This window comes from Bolinopsis microptera, chromosome 6, assembly GCF_026151205.1.
Source record: "Bolinopsis microptera isolate Bmic1 chromosome 6, MBARI_Bmic_1.0, whole genome shotgun sequence".
NCBI classification, from domain to species: Eukaryota; Metazoa; Ctenophora; class Tentaculata; order Lobata; family Bolinopsidae; genus Bolinopsis; species Bolinopsis microptera.
Window position 1 is genome coordinate 18039433 of NC_087077.1, and position 20264 is coordinate 18059696.

At 37.9% G+C, this 20264-nt stretch overlaps 1 protein-coding gene across 4 annotated transcripts in view; it reads left to right on the plus strand.

Annotated features, from left to right (window-relative positions):
- The window catches only part of LOC134817539 (3',5'-cyclic-AMP phosphodiesterase 4C-like), a 91056-nt gene that overhangs the window by 20742 nt on the left and 50050 nt on the right, over positions 1 to 20264 (plus strand). For 3 of the 4 annotated variants that reach the window (XM_063826695.1, XM_063826697.1, XM_063826698.1), the window contains one exon: positions 17757 to 17872. In XM_063826695.1, coding sequence (XP_063682765.1) covers positions 17757 to 17872 — 116 coding nt within the window. Of the gene's footprint in view, positions 1 to 12319; positions 12433 to 17756; positions 17873 to 20264 lie in introns of those variants that run through there. The other variant, XM_063826700.1, reaches the window with a different exon arrangement.

Genomic DNA, 20264 nt, shown 5'->3' on the forward strand with positions numbered 1-20264 from the left:
GACTTATTGACATTCCTACTATACCTTAACCTAGTAATATTGTATTTATTATATTCTTTGCAAGAAATTAAAAGATGTAATATCCATGTATATTTTTGTTGTTATTGTATAAATTGTATCTAAAGATTTTTCGCTGTCTTAGGTTTTCTTAAATTTTGTCTCAGGATTTTTCGCTGTCTCAGGTTTTCTTAAATTTTGTCTCAGGATTATTCGCTGTCTCGGGATTTCTTAAATTTTGTCTCAGGTTTTTTCGCGCGTCTCAGGATTCTTAAATTTTGTCTTAGGTTTTTTCGCTGTCTCGGGATTTCTTAAATTTTGTCTCAGGATTTTTCGCTGTCTCAGGATTTCTTAAATTTTGTCTTAGGATTTTTCGCTGTCTTGGGTTTCCTTAAATTTTGTCTCAGGATTTTCCGCTGTCTTAGGTTTCCTTAAATTTTGTCTTAAGAATTTTCGCTGTCTTAGCTTATTTTGACATCTCAGGTTCGCTTAAATTTTGTCTCAGCTTTTTTTGCTGTCTTAGCTTTTCTTAAGCAGTTTGTCTTAGGAATTTTTGCAAATCCAATCCTAAGATCCGAGGCTGGGGGAGGCCTTTATGATACTGACAAACATTGTCAAAATTTGATTGAAACTATGACTAAATACGGTTTCTTTCAGCTAGTCTCACGTCCCACACGTATCACTGATCACAGTGCCACTCTTATAGATCATGTTTACAGCAATAACGTACAACACACACACAGCTGCAATGTTCTTACTGTTGACCTGTCTGATCATCTAGCCACTCTTGTTACTATCTCACTTGGGCAATACAGCCACATTGCAGGGAGTAGAAACAAACGACACAGAGTCGACCATGGAATGAATATTGAAAAACGTATGTTTAACGAGTCGAACAACCTTAAATTTATAGAATTAATTGGATCCGAAATGTGGGAGGAAGTCACACGTGAAAATTGTGCTGATGAACAATATAACAAATTTATTGAAATATACGGTCAGCATTATGATGAGGCATACCCAGTGAAAACCAATCATGTGCGCCGCAAATTTGAAAGGCAGGACCCCAAACCTTTTATGCTACCCTGGCTTGAAATTGCCTGTGCTCGTAAAAACAAATTATTCCATGCCAAAATAGTGGACCCAACGGAGGAAAACTACAAGGCTTACAAAAAGCATAAGGCATTCTGCGACAAGCACGTCAATAAGGCAAAAGACAAATACTACAAAACACAATTTGATAAGTATAAAGATTGTTCAAAGAAACAATGGCAGCTGATCAACACTCTACTTGGCAGAAGATCTAAATCTCATAACAAAATTAAACTCCAAAACGCCGACGGAAATATCATAAATAGTGACAGTGATGTAGCTGAGCACTTTAACTCTTACTTCTCCAACATTGCCACAAAAATCAAAGATGCGATCAGCGCGCGTACTGTATTCGATCCAGGGGGTTTTAAACATTACCTTAGCAGCCCAGCTTCGCAGTCTATGTTCGTAAGACCAACTACCGAAAGTGAAGTTGAACAAATTATTAGCAAGCTTAAGAATAAATCCACTCAAGACACTAAAATTGAACCCCTAAAAATTGTAAAAGACTGCCCCTCCTTCTGTAAAGTCTTGTCCATAATCATTAACACATCATTTAGTCAAGGTATCTTCCCATCATCTCTCAAAATAGCTAAAGTTATACCAATTCACAAAGGAGGCAGCAAATCCGACGCCACTAACTATCGACCCATATCTTTGCTGTGCACCTTTTCCAAATTGTATGAAAAACTTATGCATAATAGAGTAATGGACTTCCTTGACAAGAAAGGCTCGCTCTTTGAAGGGCAATATGGCTTCCGGCCAGGCCGATCCTGTGAGCATGCTCTTTTGGATGCTCAACACACGATTCTGAATTCCCTTGCCAAAAAGGAAGTTGCTCTATTACTCCAAGTCGACTTTAGTAAAGCTTTTGACGTTTTGTCTCATGATGTATTGATTGACAAACTCCAGCACTATGGAATCCGTGGGCAAGCTTTGCAATGGTTTCAATCCTACCTGAGCACACGTCAGCAATACGTATGTTTGAATGGTATTAAATCAGCTCTTAAACCTATTACATACGGAGTTCCACAGGGCAGTATTATGGGACCTTTGTTATTCCTAATCTACATCAATGATATGCCAAATATCAACAGTATGATAAAGTTTATACTCTACGCTGATGATGCGAACATCATAATAAAAGGCAAAAATGCAAACGATGTTATACAAAAATTCAACCAATTCTCCCACGAGTTTGTACGCTGGGTTGACTGTAATGGACTTGCACTTAATCTAAAAAAGACCTGCTATATGCTTTTCGGTGTTAGAAATACTGATAATACTCCAAATATTCATATTGCAGACACACAATTAGAACGTAAAAGGGAAGCACGGTTCCTTGGCGTTATAATGGATGATAAACTAACATGGTCTAAGCATATAGCAGCTGTTAGATCAAAAATGATGCGGTATGTAGGAATTATGTATAAAATAAAACGTTACCTATCGATTCAAATAAGGCTACAGATATATCAAAGTTTTGTTCAATCGCATTTAAACTTCTGTTCAATTGTATGGGGGTTTGCAGCAAAAAATCACATTGAATCACTCTTCTCACGACAAAAACAGGGTATCAGGGCAGTAATGCCAGGTCACATTAATTACTTTTACAAAGACGGTCGACTGCCAGAACACACAAAACAATTTTTCAATAACAATGGTATACTCACGGTGCACAGTGTTATTGTAAAAAACACACTAATTCTCATGCACCGAATCAAACATTTCCGCAGCTCAGTCCCTCAACAAATCTGTATGACTATCCCAGAAAATGCACCCACTGCAAACTCAGATCACGTGACTGCAGCATCCTGGTTAGCCGAGTACAACACCACACATTTCAGATCTTCGATGTTCTTCAAAGGACCTTTACTCTCAATTTATGCTGTAAATGCAAATGTAAGCACCCTACCCACACTTTTTTCCATAAACCTTTTTAAATCGGCTACAAAACGCATGCTCTTGAACCTGCAGAGTGAAAATGATGATGACACGTGGCCCAGTTTCTTATTACATAATATTCCAGGTCTAAGAAGGTCACAACGTGTTTGAAAGTTACTGGACACAACGGTCATTATATCAGTTTAGTGAATTAGTTAATTAGTTAATTAGTAAATCAGTTATTAGTCATATGGTTATTATTAAGTACTATATATTATATGATATTACAAAAATAAACTATGAATATATATTTGCACACAAAAAAACCAGAACAAACTGATCACAGACTAGCAGCAACTAATATTAATGGATTAGCCACACATCCTAAATTCCAGGTCCATATTTACACTGCCACATTCCCCACTATCACTATTTTCCTATCAGCACAAACCGTAATTAATTGATTTCAACAATCACAAACACTACATATCCAACTAATGGCATAACATAGCAATATCTACGATATCCTAAATCAGTCCCTAACAAACTTAGCGCGAGTCTGAAAGGCTGTTGGAAGCACAGAGTGCTCCATATTTTGTTTTTATCAATAAACCTTTTTTTTTCATTTTCTTTTTTTTAATAAATTTATTAACTGCGTGCAAATTTGTGTTTCAGATTTGATCTATTTATGATATATATTTATGATTATGTAATAAAGTTATTAATATTATATTCGTAAACATTGGCTGGCTTACAAACCAGTCCCCAAACAAACAACAAAAAACACCACTAGTTCTACACCACTAGTTCTACACCACTAGTTCTACACCACTAGTTCTACACCACTAGTTCTACACCACTAGTTCTACACCACTAGTTCTACACCACTAGTTCTACACCACTAGTTCTACACCACTAGTTCTACACCACTAGTTCTACACCACTAGTTCTACACCACTAGTTCTACACCACTAGTTCTACACCACTAGTTCTACACCACTAGTTCTACACCACTAGTTCTACACCACTAGTTCTACACCACTAGTTCTACACCACTAGTTCTACAGTCTACACCACTAGTTCTACAGTCTACACCACTAGTTCTACAGTCTACACCACTAGTTCTACACCACTACTCGGTTCATGTATTATATTTAGCCTGGTACAGCGCACGGAGAGCCACTCTAACAGGACTCCTTACTGATTCAGCAGCTGGGAATTTGTAATGTCTCTGTCATCGGTTCTTTTAATTGTTTGGATCATCTGGAAGACAATGCACCTGCCTCTCCAGTCTCATTATACAGTTGTTTTTTTCGAAAATTGTATTTATCGTTTCAAGATATCATTCACAAGTTGTCCTGATCAAGAGCAGCTAGTCCCTCTGCTGTTTTTTTGTGGACTCTGATAGTGTAGATCTAAAGATGTTCTGATAGTTTCTTCAATTATTGCTGTTATCTGTGACTGAGTAATAGAGTCTTCGACCTTAACAAATAATAACCAAGCAGCAATATCATCATTTAGGTTTAGTGTCTCGACCAATAATATAATGATACTAAATCGTCTTACCTTCATATCCATTAAGAGTATAATTACTAGTATATTAATTAATTAAATAAACTAGGAACCAGGAGTGAAGTGTTAGATAAGAGCAAGTCAGACTACTCACTTAGTCAAATCTGCCACTGTTTTTTAATAATTTTGTCGTAATTTGCTTCTGCAACCACTAAGCCTATTAGACTGTCGTTTAGTCAGCACTCAGCAATTATCCTGAAGTATATTTGTACAATGTACATGTGCTATTCCAGCATTTCCGTCCTATAGTAAAACATGTAGCTTCGCCCTTTTCTGCAATGTATGTTTTGTAATGTATGCTTTGTAATGTATGTTTTATAATGTATGTTTTGTAATGTATGTTTTGTTATGTATTTTTGTTATGTATGTTTTGTTATGTATGTTTTGAGTTAATTTCAGTGTTCCGTGTACCTTGATACGTCTGTTGTGAACCAATGTTGCCACAATTACTACCTTTGTGTGAGTTTTAAATTCAGTGAGCGTCATTTATTTAAGTCGTTAATTCCGACATTATTTGATATTTTAACTAATCCTGTCCTGAATATTGTGCATAGCGAATATCTGAATTATCTAACCACATTTGCAATATGTTATCAGCAGGTCTGAAGACTTAAGAAATTCATAAATTCTAGAAAATTTATAAATTTGCTAGAATTTATAAATTTGTCAGGCAAATTACGTATAATATGTACATAACCAATAATAATGATATTCCTCACTTCTTTTGTTACTCTCGAATAAAAGCCAGAGATAAGGGTTTAGTGCTACATATCAACATGCAGTAATAGTTATACAACGTAATATTGATTACAGACTAGAGCTTATCTACATTACCGTGTACGTACACACGCGTAGATTGTAATTTACTGTTTAGTACAGTTTATTGAACAGAACTGTAGCAACCGCTGCGGTAATACACTGCGGTCTACTTCGCGGTTACGTGGTACATTACACTACATAATACAGGCCTGTCGTGACGTAACTAATAAGCTAATTGGTAAATGGTGCTGAACAAGTCTGGTGTGACGTTGCTATTAGTAATTAGCTAATTGGTAAACAGTGCTGTACAGTGTACACACAAAAAGCACGTGTTGGACTCTGTCTATGATAAGTGGTGAGTTGACTGTACACATGTGTGTGTGTAATAGAAATGGGTCATGTATAATTTCAGTAGTTTGAGGGATCACCATAATATTGGGTTCCTGGGATCAGTGGTACAAGTCAGAAGGAGATCTGGGGACTGGGTAGTGGGGAGTTGGGAGTGAGGATGTGCCAGCTCCAAAAGCTCAGCATAATTGTGCGTCAAAATTTCCGACTTTAGCGTTATCCTGCTTCTATTGCCATTTTTACTGCTTTTATCTGTCGAGAACGCGATTATAACTCACCGTTCCACTATGTCATACTCCAATGAAAAAGTTGATATTTTAATGTCAAATACCTGCAGCGATCTATTAACTTTTACTATTATCTAACTATTATCTCATTCTATACCCGGTTAAAGACACCATTTAAAAATTCTATATTAAATAACTTAGTGAAAAAGTAGACTACTTAACATGACTACGTCACTTGTAGTTATTCGTCATTGTTCAAAACATTAAACAGTAAACAAATGTACAAAATAAAGACATAATAGCATAAGAAGTATTTAGTAACGCATAATATTTTCCATGTGATTGAAATTTCTCGCAGAGCTCATTTTATTTAAGTATTAATGAACTTCAAAGTTTTGTTGTGAGGACAGGAAGTTGAAGAAATGCCAGTTATCGTATTATTATAACGGTCTCCCCAATTCTAGTGAGAGTGTTCACAACCACTCAGCTGAATACCATTCATATCTGATATGAGGTGATGATGGGTTGATAATTCAATAACAGTTATTTGACCGGCTGTGACTGAGCACCTTGAATTACATAACAATATAACCGTAGTGTCACACTGCAGATTCATACTCCTCCAATACTCCTCCAATACTCCTCCGATACTCCTTACACTTCTCCAACATACTCCCTAGTACCCATACCCCTCGTACAACCTTTTCTTCCTGAACTAAATTAATTACAAGTTAATCAGTCCACTGTGAAGGTCCCAGGTAGTCCTGACCCGTTTTTATTCGCCACACTCCAATGCTCGGTTATTTAGTTATATTTAGCCCACTGTTTGCAGCCACCCGGTTAAATTCGTCTCCTGATTTGGGAAAATGAAATCTAGAAGGATGAGGTCCCTGTGAATATGACTGGTGGTCTTATCTTGGGCTCTCTGATCGATGAGGGTTATCAATTTTGTCCTTTGTAACTTCTGACATCCTGATATCTCTTATCGATAGACAATCCAGAGCTAAAACTTCAAAGGCACAGCCGAAACGTATAAATTCTTAGATCCAAATCTGCTTAGAACCTAATTCTCGAACCATAATCCTAGAGGGAGAGAGAGAGAGAGCTTGGTAACCTAACCCAGCATTTATTCTGTGTTCCCACTCTGGTGCTCATTATCCTACTGGAGAAGGTGAAAATTCCTAACCATTGACGTCACTAATGGCTGGGTCCTACGTCAGGTGACTTTGCAAAGTATTGTGTTCTCTATCTAGCATTTAATTAGCACTGAGCCAACTCTGACTCTCCCCTCCACAGGGCACCACGTCAGTGAAGCAGCGGGGAATCATTTCACCGGGCTGGGTGTACAATATAGTAGTAGCTCCTAAATCTACCAAATTTATTAATATTATGAACGCGTAGCAAAAAGTTGTGTAAAAATAGATTTTGAGATAGTCTTCAATTAGAACTAGAGCTGGTGTGGGGGTAGCACGTGTAATGTGTATTAATTATTTGGGTTAACATCTGTATGCCTGTTAACGTGACTTATAGCTACAAGAAGAGCAGCTACAAAAAGAGAACCAACTAGCTTCGTTTTGAGCATTTCTAGGCGATTTTGCATTTTGGGAAATAAATGAGAAAAATTGGCGTGGCCTTCCCCCGTCAGTGGTTGTCGCTCAGAGACCACAACCCTTCAAGAGCTCAGGGTGAACCCCCTCTTCCGTAAACGAACAACTAAAGAGCGAAAATATCCGAAAAAACTGAAATCATAATGATATTTTGAAAATCGTGATAATCACAACGAGGCCCCAAAAAACCGGCTCTTAAGAGAGAGAGAGAAACAGAGCCGCTCACCATCTGCTCGCCTTCTGCACCTCAATCTAGATCCATTACAAAATTAAGCTCACTAGTTTTCTCTCCGGAGGGCGTGATTGCATGTTTCAAAATGATAGAAATATAAGCGACTAGATCGTGACCCGGTGGTTGGTTGACCACCTACGCGGGTGGTGGTGGTGATGAGAAAATAATTTCGTGATTACTGAGTTAGTGAGGGCAGAACTTTAGGAGGTAGTATTATGTTGGGCAGCTGAGAGACGTGGTGAGGCCTCAGTGCGTGCCGGGTGTTGACCGGGTATACAACTATAAAATGGGTAATTGAACGGTAGGAACGTTATGGTAGGGCACCCTTGTTTTGACGGGGGTCACGTGATTGCTTTGTGTTGTACCACGTGATTTGTTTCTATCAATCAGTGAGGCTTGTACACTTGTAGCGTAATTGTTGCAGAATTATTGTCTACTCTATTGTTAAGAATTGAAGCAAGATGCTTGAAGAAAAGGCTGAGTTATTCTGACGTACTTGCTATTCATCATCTAGTGTCTTGTTAACCAGGGTAGTGCCTAATTTGTGGGTACTGGAATTATATTTGCAGTTCAGAAACTTTGATTTGTTACAAATGAAGTGTTCAGGAAGTACATTTACGTAAGTATAATGTACCGGATCAGCTCTAGTGAGCTCTTTTCAGTCGGACTGGATTTCAATTGTCTATCCGGAACTTTTTTAGCTTTCTTTCTTAGTACTTTAGTACTGGATTGCACTTTCCCAGTAAAAAATTTCATATGAACATGTTGTAGATCTTTCTACCCTCCCTTTCTGCCTCTCTTTCTCCTTTTCTTTCTCTCTCTTTCTCCCTCTCCCTCCCTTTATCCCCTCTCTTTTTCCCTCTTTCTCTCTCTTTCTCCATTCGTCCCTCTATTTCTCCCCTGCCTTCTCCCTCTCTTTCTTCCCTCTCTTTCTTCCTCTATCTCTTCTTCCCTCTCTTTCTTCCCTCTATTTCTCCCTCTCCCTCCCGTTCTTCCCTCTCTTTCTTCCCTCTATTTCTCTACCTCTCTCCACTATATTTCTCTCTCCCCTCCCTTTCTCCCCTCCTTTTCTTCCAGCTACTAAATAGTCGGATTTAGACCACTTGCACACACTTCCCAACTCCTCATCAGCTACGTAGACTAAAGTCACCTCCTGAGAAATACCTCTCTGACGTATCCAGTACTGTAGGCTACTATTTGTAAAGTGCACATTATAATATGACTTTGCTACTAGACTTCAGATTTTGATGAACCGCATTGCATCTGGCCTTTGACGTCATTTTCGAGTCTTATGATTTGTGTAGAGCGTAGATGAAGGAGGGGTTATCTTTATAGTAGTTCGTCACTCAGACAGTACGGAAGTAATTGGGCCTCTGTATTTCAAATTCTATTCTAAAACCCAGAAACAAAAGGGCCTTAAACAAAAATATTTTTTGAGAATCGAATTGTTTACCAATGTCCACTGAAAAGTTGGGTGAGGCTGTGATGATATCATTAACGCAGAAAATATAGCTGTTTTGCTAGGAGCTAGGAATGGTGACTGAAAAAAAATGAAAGCATGTAGTGACAAGGTGGATCTAGGGTTGGGTAGCTACGTCATTATAACTACTTAATCTTTGTGCCTGACCACGTGTTATAAGAACTGGATATGATCTTGGCGCCACATGCGCGACCCAGTTCCCCTCCCAGATTTGATACTACTCAAATATACAGCAAATTGAAATAGGAGCGCAGAGTTTACTATGGCATTTTCTGGTATTTTCAGGTCCTTTCTGTTGGTACCGGTCTGGTGTATTTGTACGGGCTTCTGAGGGATTTTAGTTCTGTCATTAATCATAAGTTGATCTTGTGTTCAGTCGTATCTTCGCACAGGAGCTTTTAAACGGTCAATAGACTTTGTTCAATCCCAGTGAAAAGGAGAGGTTGCGAGTCATTTCTCCATATTTTAATTAGAATTGGGGGTATTATCACTTAAATCTTTCACTCTAAACTTTTAAATGTTTTATATTCCTTGGTCTTTGTGTTGTTGTAATCTGAGATTGACGGTTCTTGATTCCAATTTGGTGTAAAAAAAGAAATTTTTTCCGCTGATGTTGTTGTTCCAAATAATTTAATCAGATTCTCAACATAAATCTGTCTAGAATAAAGATTAAAATTTCCCTCTTAAATTGGTCGCTCTCTAGTCTGCTAAAATCTCAACTTATTGTTAAAGGGAGAGAGGCTTGCCCTGGACTGTTCAGTGTAGAGTGTAGTTACTAAGTTATTAATGATAATTGCGATACGAGGCCGAAGTGGTTATTGTGCAATTAATCTTGGGATTTTTCTTTAAATAGAATTTGATTATCAATTTAATGTCATTTGGGTCAATGGCCCCCATTAACTTGGATCGGTGCATAAGTGAGTTCCCACTTTCCACTAATTTGATTAATCTCAACCTTATACAATAAAACCATATTGGCTGATACAAATGTGATTTAATTAGTTAACGTGATAACTAGGGAAAGTGAATTTATGCCAGCTTTTTTTCTTTTTTTAAATTTCTTTTTTAAATTTTTGACTACTCGCCACTTAGGTCCAGGATCGTTATAATATACAACGCTAGACTTCTAGGCAAAGTGTTTGGTTGTGGGACACACTCAACTAAGTAAGGTTGAGAGACCACAAATCTCCCTAAAGAGATATCAACAGAGTGCGAGCCACTGCCTGACTAACCTGAGAATAGAGTTTGCCCGACTCTATGAGATAAAAGTAAGGGTGAAGACAAAAGTAAAGTCATAATAAAACTTCAACGCAAAAGAAATAGTAGATGGATTAATGTAGTGGAACACCAATCAGAATTTGGATGTGTTATTGTAATGAATTTATAAAGTGTTATCTTATATTGATGCCTTTTCGCTGAGATGATAATTGGTTTTTACCTTTCGCACGAAACTATATACTAAAATTAGACTTAGATATTATAACTATCCATTAGGTTAATGGACTAACCACTCCGCTTATTATAGCTTATCCTTTTAATGAACGATTGAATAAGCGATATATATAATATTTACTATTTGGCTTGTATTCAAGTGATCGCTCTCTTCACAATAATTTGAATAGTTTGAATATCCTCATATCCGGTCCTAAACCCTCGTTTCTTCCCCATACCGAGATGAGATGCTCTGAAAGCTGCACGGTCATCTCATTGTCAGTTTTAACTAATAATGTCAAGTAATTAACCTTAATTGTTGTTATTTTGTTCTTAATTTGTCCTTGCGGTCGAACCGTTTCGTTGATAGTTTGATATTCTATAATACAATCTATATAAGTATATAGCAATTATCGCTTACTTATCATGAACATTGCCTATTTTTTAAAACTATTTCTGTATTATACTGGTAGCAGCTGTTGTTATCAACTGTTACAGAACTCATATCTTGTAAATGTCATTAGTCCTGAGTCTGCTCACCCCCCCCCCCCCCTCCATTAGTCCTGAGTCTGCTCACCCCCCCCCCCTCCCATTAGTCCTGAGTCTGCTCACCCCCCCCCCCTCCCATTAGTCCTGAGTCTGCTCACCCCCCCCCCTCCCATTAGTCCTGAGTCTGCTCACCCCCCCCCCCCTCCCATTAGTCCTGAGTCTGCTCACCCCCCCCCTCCCATTAGTCCTGAGTCTGCTCACCCTGAGTCTGCTCACCCCCCCCCCTCCCATTAGTCCTGAGTCTGCTCACCCCCCCCCCCCTCCCATTAGTCCTGAGTCTGCTCACCCCCCCCCTCCCATTAGTCCTGAGTCTGCTCACCCCCCCCCCCCCCCCCACCCCCCTCCTGACTGCTCCGCTGCACCGAGCCTAATGCCCTAATCGGTCATTATTTACAAGTAAAGGGAGGGGACAATTTTAACGCTGACATGATGTTTTTATCATGTTCTTGAAAAGATTCTTTACGTTCTTTCAAGTTCTTTTCAGTCCATTTAAGTGCATTGTTTCATTCGATCATCAGATTTATTTGTATGACTTTGTTAATATGCTTATATAATATGCGAGCATTGCAATCTCTCAACCTGACCCCGAATGAATACTGGTAATAAGAACTGCAGCAGTGCTGGAGGTTCATTGTCAAGTACTTATTAGTAGGTTTGGTGAATGAGCCAATAACGAAAAGACTAGACTCTGATTAAAAATACAATAACGTGCATATTATATCTGATGAAACACCAGACTGTCACTCTGAAATAAAACGGTCTAGTACCAGAGTTAGTGAGACACATTGTGTTCTATTCCCCGGTATTCTCTACTTCTTGATAATCACGTGCCTGGTCTTCATTCTTTAAGAATATGCTCGGGTTATATAAAACATTGTATCCCCGACTGGGGGGATACTTCTGCTTTCATCTTGCCTCGTCTCAGTGCATGTCCGTATCATCCGTAGCCTTGCTATCTTGAAATTTTCCTATTTGTATTTCGTGGTATGATAATTATTCCTCTGGTGTTTAGAATCCACATTGTCCGTCTTTTCAGAGAGAAACATCAATCTTGTCTTGTAAGCTTAGCTTGTTTCTTATAGCCGCTTATTGATAAATTATTTATCGCGGACGATCAATTAACATAATCGTCTATAGAAGGATCCTTTTTATGATACCTATGATATATGCTGGTCAAGAAATAGTGGAGTCTGTTCAAGAATCAAGATGAAGTTCAACATTAACTTATTGGGCAAGTTATGCGAGGCTACCAAGGTGAGTACAAATATGAGTTAGAGCAAAATATGAGAATTATTTATAAAATATGTAAATCATTCGTTGAACGACGTTTTATCAGGGGCTTAAAACCAATAGATACGCTAGGTATAGGTAGGCTAGTACCTATACATACCTATATAGTATATACCTATATAGTAGTACTGAAACATACGCAGCACGCTGGGTTGTATTCCGCGGAATATCGGGGGACCGACCTTTTCAGGCAATATGTCGTTTCTACCAAGTCAATAGGCACTGTATTATTAGTATTGCAATCAAATTAGTGCTTGGTGACGATAGTGGTGCGGTGAGAAAATCATGCAATTAATTAAAAAATTTCCACCGGAGCAGTCCAAAAAAACTAGTCGTCGTTCAGTGACTGTTCATAGAAATGGAATCAGAAATTTTATGAAAATCCCGCAGCTCAAGTACTGAAATAGATACAATCGGCCGCTTGAATTTTCTGAACTGTGGGAATATTTTACAATAAAAATACAACTTTATTCAATCACTAGTGTTAGTATGATATTTCCTAGCGAACTTTCTTTATAAATAAGAAGAGCTTCAGTGTGACTGTATAGCAGGAGGAAAAGGTAAAGTTGCTTATCTCAGGTTGCAATGTAGATAAGCAGACCACACTACATTACAAACACTCACTGTAAAACATTATATTAGATCAAGTATTCTTGCAGCTAGCTATTCTCAACTCTCAAATATGAACTTGTGGGTCGACCAGACAATTAAAACATTTATCAGGAGTCACATTCCAAAAGATAAGCTGCTGATAAATTTTATCAGCTTTTGGAATGTGACTGCTCTAATATCACGTGACAATAAATGAACCAGTCGCAGTTTCCCTACATCCGTCATCACTGTTAAAATATTCACACTGGCAAAAGATAGCACCTTACAATTTGTTATAGATGTGTCTAGAGCCCTGTGAATGAATCTACTCTCTACAACTTTGTGGACTGCGAATTAACTAAGGTAAAGTTTATTTTCTCACGGGATATAAAACGATAGATCCATCACATACAATATACATTGATACATCCATGCATGATTCATAGTCGCTAGTGTAAAATTTTACTGCGTCTTGTATAGAATCAAAGACGGGAAAAGTCTTGTTTTAAGCTAGACTCTTAACTAATGAGCAATTTAGCTTAAAGTTATGTATTCATTGGTGATCAGAATGCAGACATCATTAAGTCCTTAGACCACTTTATGTAACAATGATTCATAACGTAACAATTATTCGTAGCGTAATATTGCCATTGATTAATATCTTAACAATGATTCGTCCCCGGGCTGAAATGTTTGCGGAGATATGGTTCTGAAACAAGTTGAAATGTATTACCAAGTCACGTGATCATCCCAGGATCTATAGTTCAGACTATTGCTTAATACTTGAATATATCATGTTAGTGAGATGGTAAACTATTGTTGGATATTTGCCAGGACCGCTACTTCTACCACGGTTATATGGTTTGTACTGCAGATGGCGCACACCAAGGAATTAATTACTCCTGTGTAGTGTAATATTAGAACCTGGTAACTTGCAACCTGGTAACCTGCAACCTGGTACCCCCTCCCCTGATGTAGCAAGCATCGGTTTGCCTGCTATAGCTAATGTAGCAAGAATTGTAGCTCCCTCTACTTGAAAAAAGATCAGGGAGTTGTTTGTACCATCTGTCTACCTAGGGCGAGGTTTATATGTTAATTTTACAGTACTCTTATTGTAAGAGGACTTGGTCGAGCAGAACGGGTGTTTGAGTGTGCAAGTCATCCGTTTAATGTGAGCTTTAGAGCGGTGAGCTTGATGTCTGTCCATGAATGGACGTTCTTTTAAACTAAAACCGCTTTAAAAAATTTTTGGAAGAAAATGTTTAACTTTAACTTCGTAAGAAAATTTTAAACCTTAAATTATCGTAACAATGGTGATAAAATATTTACACCCTGACCTTTATCTCTTTACGGTTGAACGACAAATGCCTTACATACCATGGCAGTGTGTTGGGGTTGGTGTTAATTACTATGTTGAACTAAAATGTTGCTCAGCTGGTGTAAACTTTACTATATAATATATACTAGCTGACCTTTGAGATAATACACAAACGTCAACAGCTTCTATTTGGATTGACTGAGCCTATGATAACTCTTCAAAACAAGGAAATTCCGCTGAACTTACTGCACAATATTCTTGGCACCTCCCCAATAAGGTCCTCCTTCTTGTTATTATATAAAAGATAATAACAATTTTTGGCTTCCTTACCACACTCTCTATTCCAGTCTGGACTACTAGTCTGAGAGTTAATACACAGCAGCTGCTGTTAACCCTGCTTACACTGCCGTCTATACTTTGCGTTATAATCACCAATCTAATAATGACAATCAGCATATCTCACTTCACACTTGGCAAATCTCTCTTTAAAAATGAAAATCTTTTCAAAATTATGCATACAATTAACTAGAACATTTGGCGCAAAACTAAAATCACAATATGATGACTGGATTCACGATTAAAGGTCAAATTTTATCATAAATTTCAATTATAATAAGAACTTTTTAAAATTAGTAGTCTAGAATCACAGACAAATCAGTTGGTTAATGAAAAATCATAATTTAGTGTTTGATAAAAAAGTCTTCCCTCACCATTGAGGCTACGATATGTGAAGTCTTACGTTTGATAACAATGAACTGCAGACGATAGCATTTCCAAGCACCGTTTCTTAATGCATTTCAACTTCAAGACTAACTACTGAAGCAGCTTATGTAGAGTATGTGGTGGTTTAAACATGTTACACTTGCAGTCATAACTCATGTCCTATTTTCCACCTTCATTAACATCATTGCGCAAATAATGAATGTCCATGAATGTTGATACATTGAGTAAGTATTAATAATGCCTTCCTAGCTGAAGTACTGTTACCAACCTTGTAGAAAGTGACGTTTTACCTACTATTTGTTATATAGTACAGTATGAAGAATGTGTATTACGGATTACTCACACGTCGGACACACAGAGATGTCCAATATTGTTGAGTGACTAGATGACAGATTGATAACCATTCCTTGTAAGGACGTTTACAAGAAGCGTTTCATTTATTTGTGCGCTTGCATCCATTTGCTAGGCCTGATTCTTCAAATGATGGCGATCAGGCATTGAGTTTCGCTTTTCGAACTGTCGATGTAATGAACAGATGGTTTAAAGCTTCATCTTTTCTTCTCAAGTATTCTGCCTTCCATTACCGGTTTAAAACACAGTGTTCGATCATCTTTATCCTTCATCAGTCCTTCATGTGTTGCTGAAATTAGAATCTGAACGTAGGTGATGAAAAAGCCGGGTGACCATAAGTCGAGAAATTGTCATTCTAGTTTCCATATACCAATACCAACACGATGACGTTTCCTTGGCTAGTTGGGACTTTGTTATGATATTAGCATTTTATATAATAACTCACTGCCAAACAATTTATACCTACGAAGGAGGTGTCACTTTGGCTTGGTCAGGTTGAGGAGTTAGCTGAAATTGTTATCACTGTTGGAGATTATGATGACGGCATTACACGATTAAGATCATTTTTATCATCAAGTGACCTTCAAATTATTATTTTAAGTTACTTTTCTAAAAATCTTAGCAGAACTCAAGATTCAAGTACAAAATCATTTGATTTAAAAAGTCATGATTTGGGGGAGTGGCCGTTTCTGAAAGAGAGGAGGGGTCTCCCTGACCAATGTATGGCTCACGTAATATGTGAAGGATCTCTAACGTAGATAAATCATTGATGAATCGTTTGGGCAGACGAATAAATCTATTTCCCAAGGCAACCGATATTCTGTGAATGGGCTCCATTTCAAGCATATCAGACTATCAGTACTAATAGAGTTATGTAGAGGTATGTTGGTGGTTATAAAACATGTGGTATGCACTGTGCAGCAATAATAGCATCATGTCTGAATTTAGCACACCTTCATTAACATTACATTGACGTCAAATAATGAATGTCATATAATATGCTTATACTATTTGAGTAATAATTGCAGAAATAATGCTCTTCCCAGGCTGAAGTAGCCCTGTTACCAACCGGTTGTAGAGTGGAACTAATTATTATAGCCTACTATTTGGTTATATAAGGTACATGTATATGGAAGAAATGTGATGAATTACTGATTACTCAACCGGTCAGGACATCAAAAGATCCGCGGTCCTCCAAATTATTGCTATCAGAAGTGGACAAGTTTTTAAGAGTCTGACTATTAGGGATAGACAGCATTCCATTGTCATAGATGGTTTACTCTAAAGAAGCGGTATAATGAGACTATTGGATAATTTGTTTGCAGTTTGCAAATACCAAATTATGCTTAAGGCCTGGAAGTCCATATATTAGTATGGCGATCAGAGAATTGAGAATCGTCTGTTTTGAAACGTGATAGTAATGATATTGACGATGGGATGGTTCAGTAAGCTCAGTTGCTATGGGGTGGGGCTTGTCTGCAAGGTATTCTGGGACCCTTCCATTACCTGGTTCTTAGGAGAAACCAGGCAGCTCTCCGACTCATCTTTACCTGTCAAACTCATGTTCCCTTGCAGTGTGTCTGCATGAATAGAAATCTGAACGAAGTTGATAAAATGCCCGGGGTTAGACCATTAAGTGATAAAATTTTATATTTCCATTCTGTGACGCATTTCCAGTATGGACTAAGTAGCCAAACGTCCGATTGACGTTTCCTGGCTCAGTTTGGTGAACATTTTTTAATTGTTAAAACTTTTAATTGTTCCCTTGATTCTTTCATGAAGCTGTCCGGGTGGCAATCTCATTCATCATGCTGGGCGACAAATCTACAGATCATTGTTTTTGTTAAAAAGTGAAATTGTTTTTCATTATTTTACGGACTTGCCAGAATGTTTACGTACGGCGCAGAGACAATTTTCAGTATCAAGCAATTTTGTCATCGTTTACCTTGATATCTTAAAGCCGCGTGCGCGCATCGCGCGCTCGCGGTTTTAATTCTACATACCATGTGCCTCATTTACTCATCGATTCCTCGGCCTGCATCTCACACCATGCAGTAAATCTGACAGTACAGTTGACTGACAATACAACACAAATTTACTATTCAAAATAATTACAGCTCAAAAAAATTGACAATTTAATAAAATTAACGATACAGCCCAACAAACATTTTGTAAATGCTTCCAGAATCCAGTCCCAGTTTTAACTCCCAAGTTTAAATTTCGATAATTTTAAAATGATTAAGTGTTATGTTTCGCGATCTTCTAAATAAGGAGAAGAAATTCCATTAATATATTTAATTTTCAGTTGCGCAGAAGAGGTAAGATGGGGAGGAGTGAGAGTGATCCTGGACATGATTCGTGGATACAGGACAAGTACAAGTTACCTCCCCTTATAAACGTCACTCCCTGCGCTGAGAACGAGTAAGTCGGTTGTTGCCCACACCGGGGATTTGTGTACGTTTGTTTGTTTGTTACTGTGTTTATTGGTAGTGTGGGGTGGGTCGTGGTTAGGTGCCTTGTCAATGATTTGCTAACTATGTATTTTAAAAATAAAACCATGTATCTTGCTTCAATTATAATAAGCAGTCAAATAATGGTTTAAATTTGGTTGTCAGGTTAACAGAAACCTTCTGGATAAGTTGAGGTGTGAGATTTATAAAATTTAGGTATTAACAGTGTGATACTGATGTGAGAGGTAGTTTACCAAGCTCATAAAACGTTAATTTTGAGAGTAAATTCTATCATATTTTGAGTATTTCAGTATTTGGTGAAATTGCGAATATTTACTTACCTTATTATACCATATTCTCTGTAATTTCAATTTGTTTGTCTGTTATGTTACTGTTGATTAAATATCTATCCAATCAAGAATTTAGAAGGCAAGGGTGGGGAGTAATCCTCACGGTCTGCACTCTCCCGTATCATCCTGGATTCTTCTTGACGTATTCTTGCAAAAGGTTTACCGTTTATGTCTTATAATCACTCATTAGCTACTCCAATCTCGTAACATTCAAACTTAAGAGTTCTATAATATACAACATTTTTTTACTTGCTTTTCTTGATTTCTCCGTTTTATTGTTAGCTGACAACACGGATTAACAAATTAAGTCAGCACTTCAGACTTGCTTAATTAGTTAATTGAAAGTATTTACGAATGAGGTGTTTTTTGCGCCGTATCTTTCAGATTTTATTATTAAGTTCGGACGTAAGGTACACGGTTTTCCTGGAATCACACACTACACGGATGTTGTAGTAACAATGAAACAAAAAGTACAATTTGTTCTTATTTTATTCCGACCACTTTGTGCGGACATCATCTCAACTAGTGAAGAGGAAATGCATTGACCTCATGGAGTGTTCAGTGTTGACATCTATCACTATGTGTACATGTACTCGACTCCGTGCTTTCTTTATGTATTGTTAGACTGCAGTAACGATCGTCCCTTTGTGCTGACAATTTGGAGCGGTCTTATTTTCACTCAAATTTTGGAAACACACCTTTCACGACCATCCACGACTTTTCTCAATGCCAGGGTAATAGTTGTCTTGCACCTTGCTCGCATCACATCTACTTGGACGGCTGGTGCCAGGTGCATACTTGTTACGATACCATAAATGGTATAGTATAATTAAATACAAGAAATATGGTCCATGACAGCTTCTGATTTGGATAATTCACGCTGTCCAAGAGTCCCAAAATGAGAGGGCCTGTTGAATATTTATCAGCATCTAAACATACAAAGCAACTGGTTTAATTACGGTATTACGTCTATGTCCTATGAGAGTCTTTGAAGCTTCTAGTCTAACATTACAACTGTGTTGAGGTAAGTGGTAGAATGTTATGGAAGAGTATAACCCACACCTTGATTCCGGAGGAGGGATATTAATTTGGCACCTCCAGGGTCTCACAGTCTGAGACCCTGTGCTGTTGTGTCACAAATCGTTGATCCTGCCATGATGCTACTCAGCAGTAGATAATTCATTAGTTTAATATGATATTGACAAATGAAGTGGGTGATGTAAGCAATGCGAATTATATTATAATACTGTTAGAGGTAACTGCAGTCTTCCACTGGATCGATTAACCCGTTTTATTGCAACCCTTGTTCAACCGATTGATGACTTGGCTTGTTACACCCGTGCAATCAGTTAGTCATTTATTCCCTTTGAGTTGTAGTTTATAGCAATTACAAGTATCGGAGCATGTGCCATAATTGGTGTACAGTGGCCGAAGTTCCCTGTAGTTATTATAATACAGCCTGTAAGTAATACTGCAATACTGTTTATTATCTTTATCAGCGTTCTACATTTGAGTTGGGTCTACATCCTCTGTACAGCTGGTAGATATTAAATGGCTGATTGACGTGGTGCATTTCATTCCGCCCTGTCACTGATAAACCACCTGGCAGCCACCCTGTATCACCATCACATGCACTTTAAATAGAATATCGTATCAAACACCACCACCCCTTGCTCTGTCGTACCTTCTCATCACTTATCTGGTGCCTTCATGCACATCGCTGGATTGCACCACCGACAAGTGGCGTTTTTATTTGCTCATTTAGGAGTTTAGCGTTTTCTGCTTGATACATCTGTTTTTATTTGCTGTGGATTTGGCAACAGCTCAAAAGAACAACAATCTAGAACACCATCAACAGTGTTCAACACTAAGCTTTACTGAAACTTTTCCCGGATGACCCCCGACAGTGTTTCCATCGGCCATCCAGTCCCAATTAATTAGAATACAAATATTGGTTGATTTGTCATATTATATGGCTGTTAGAATATATTTTCCTATACAAATAGCTTACCT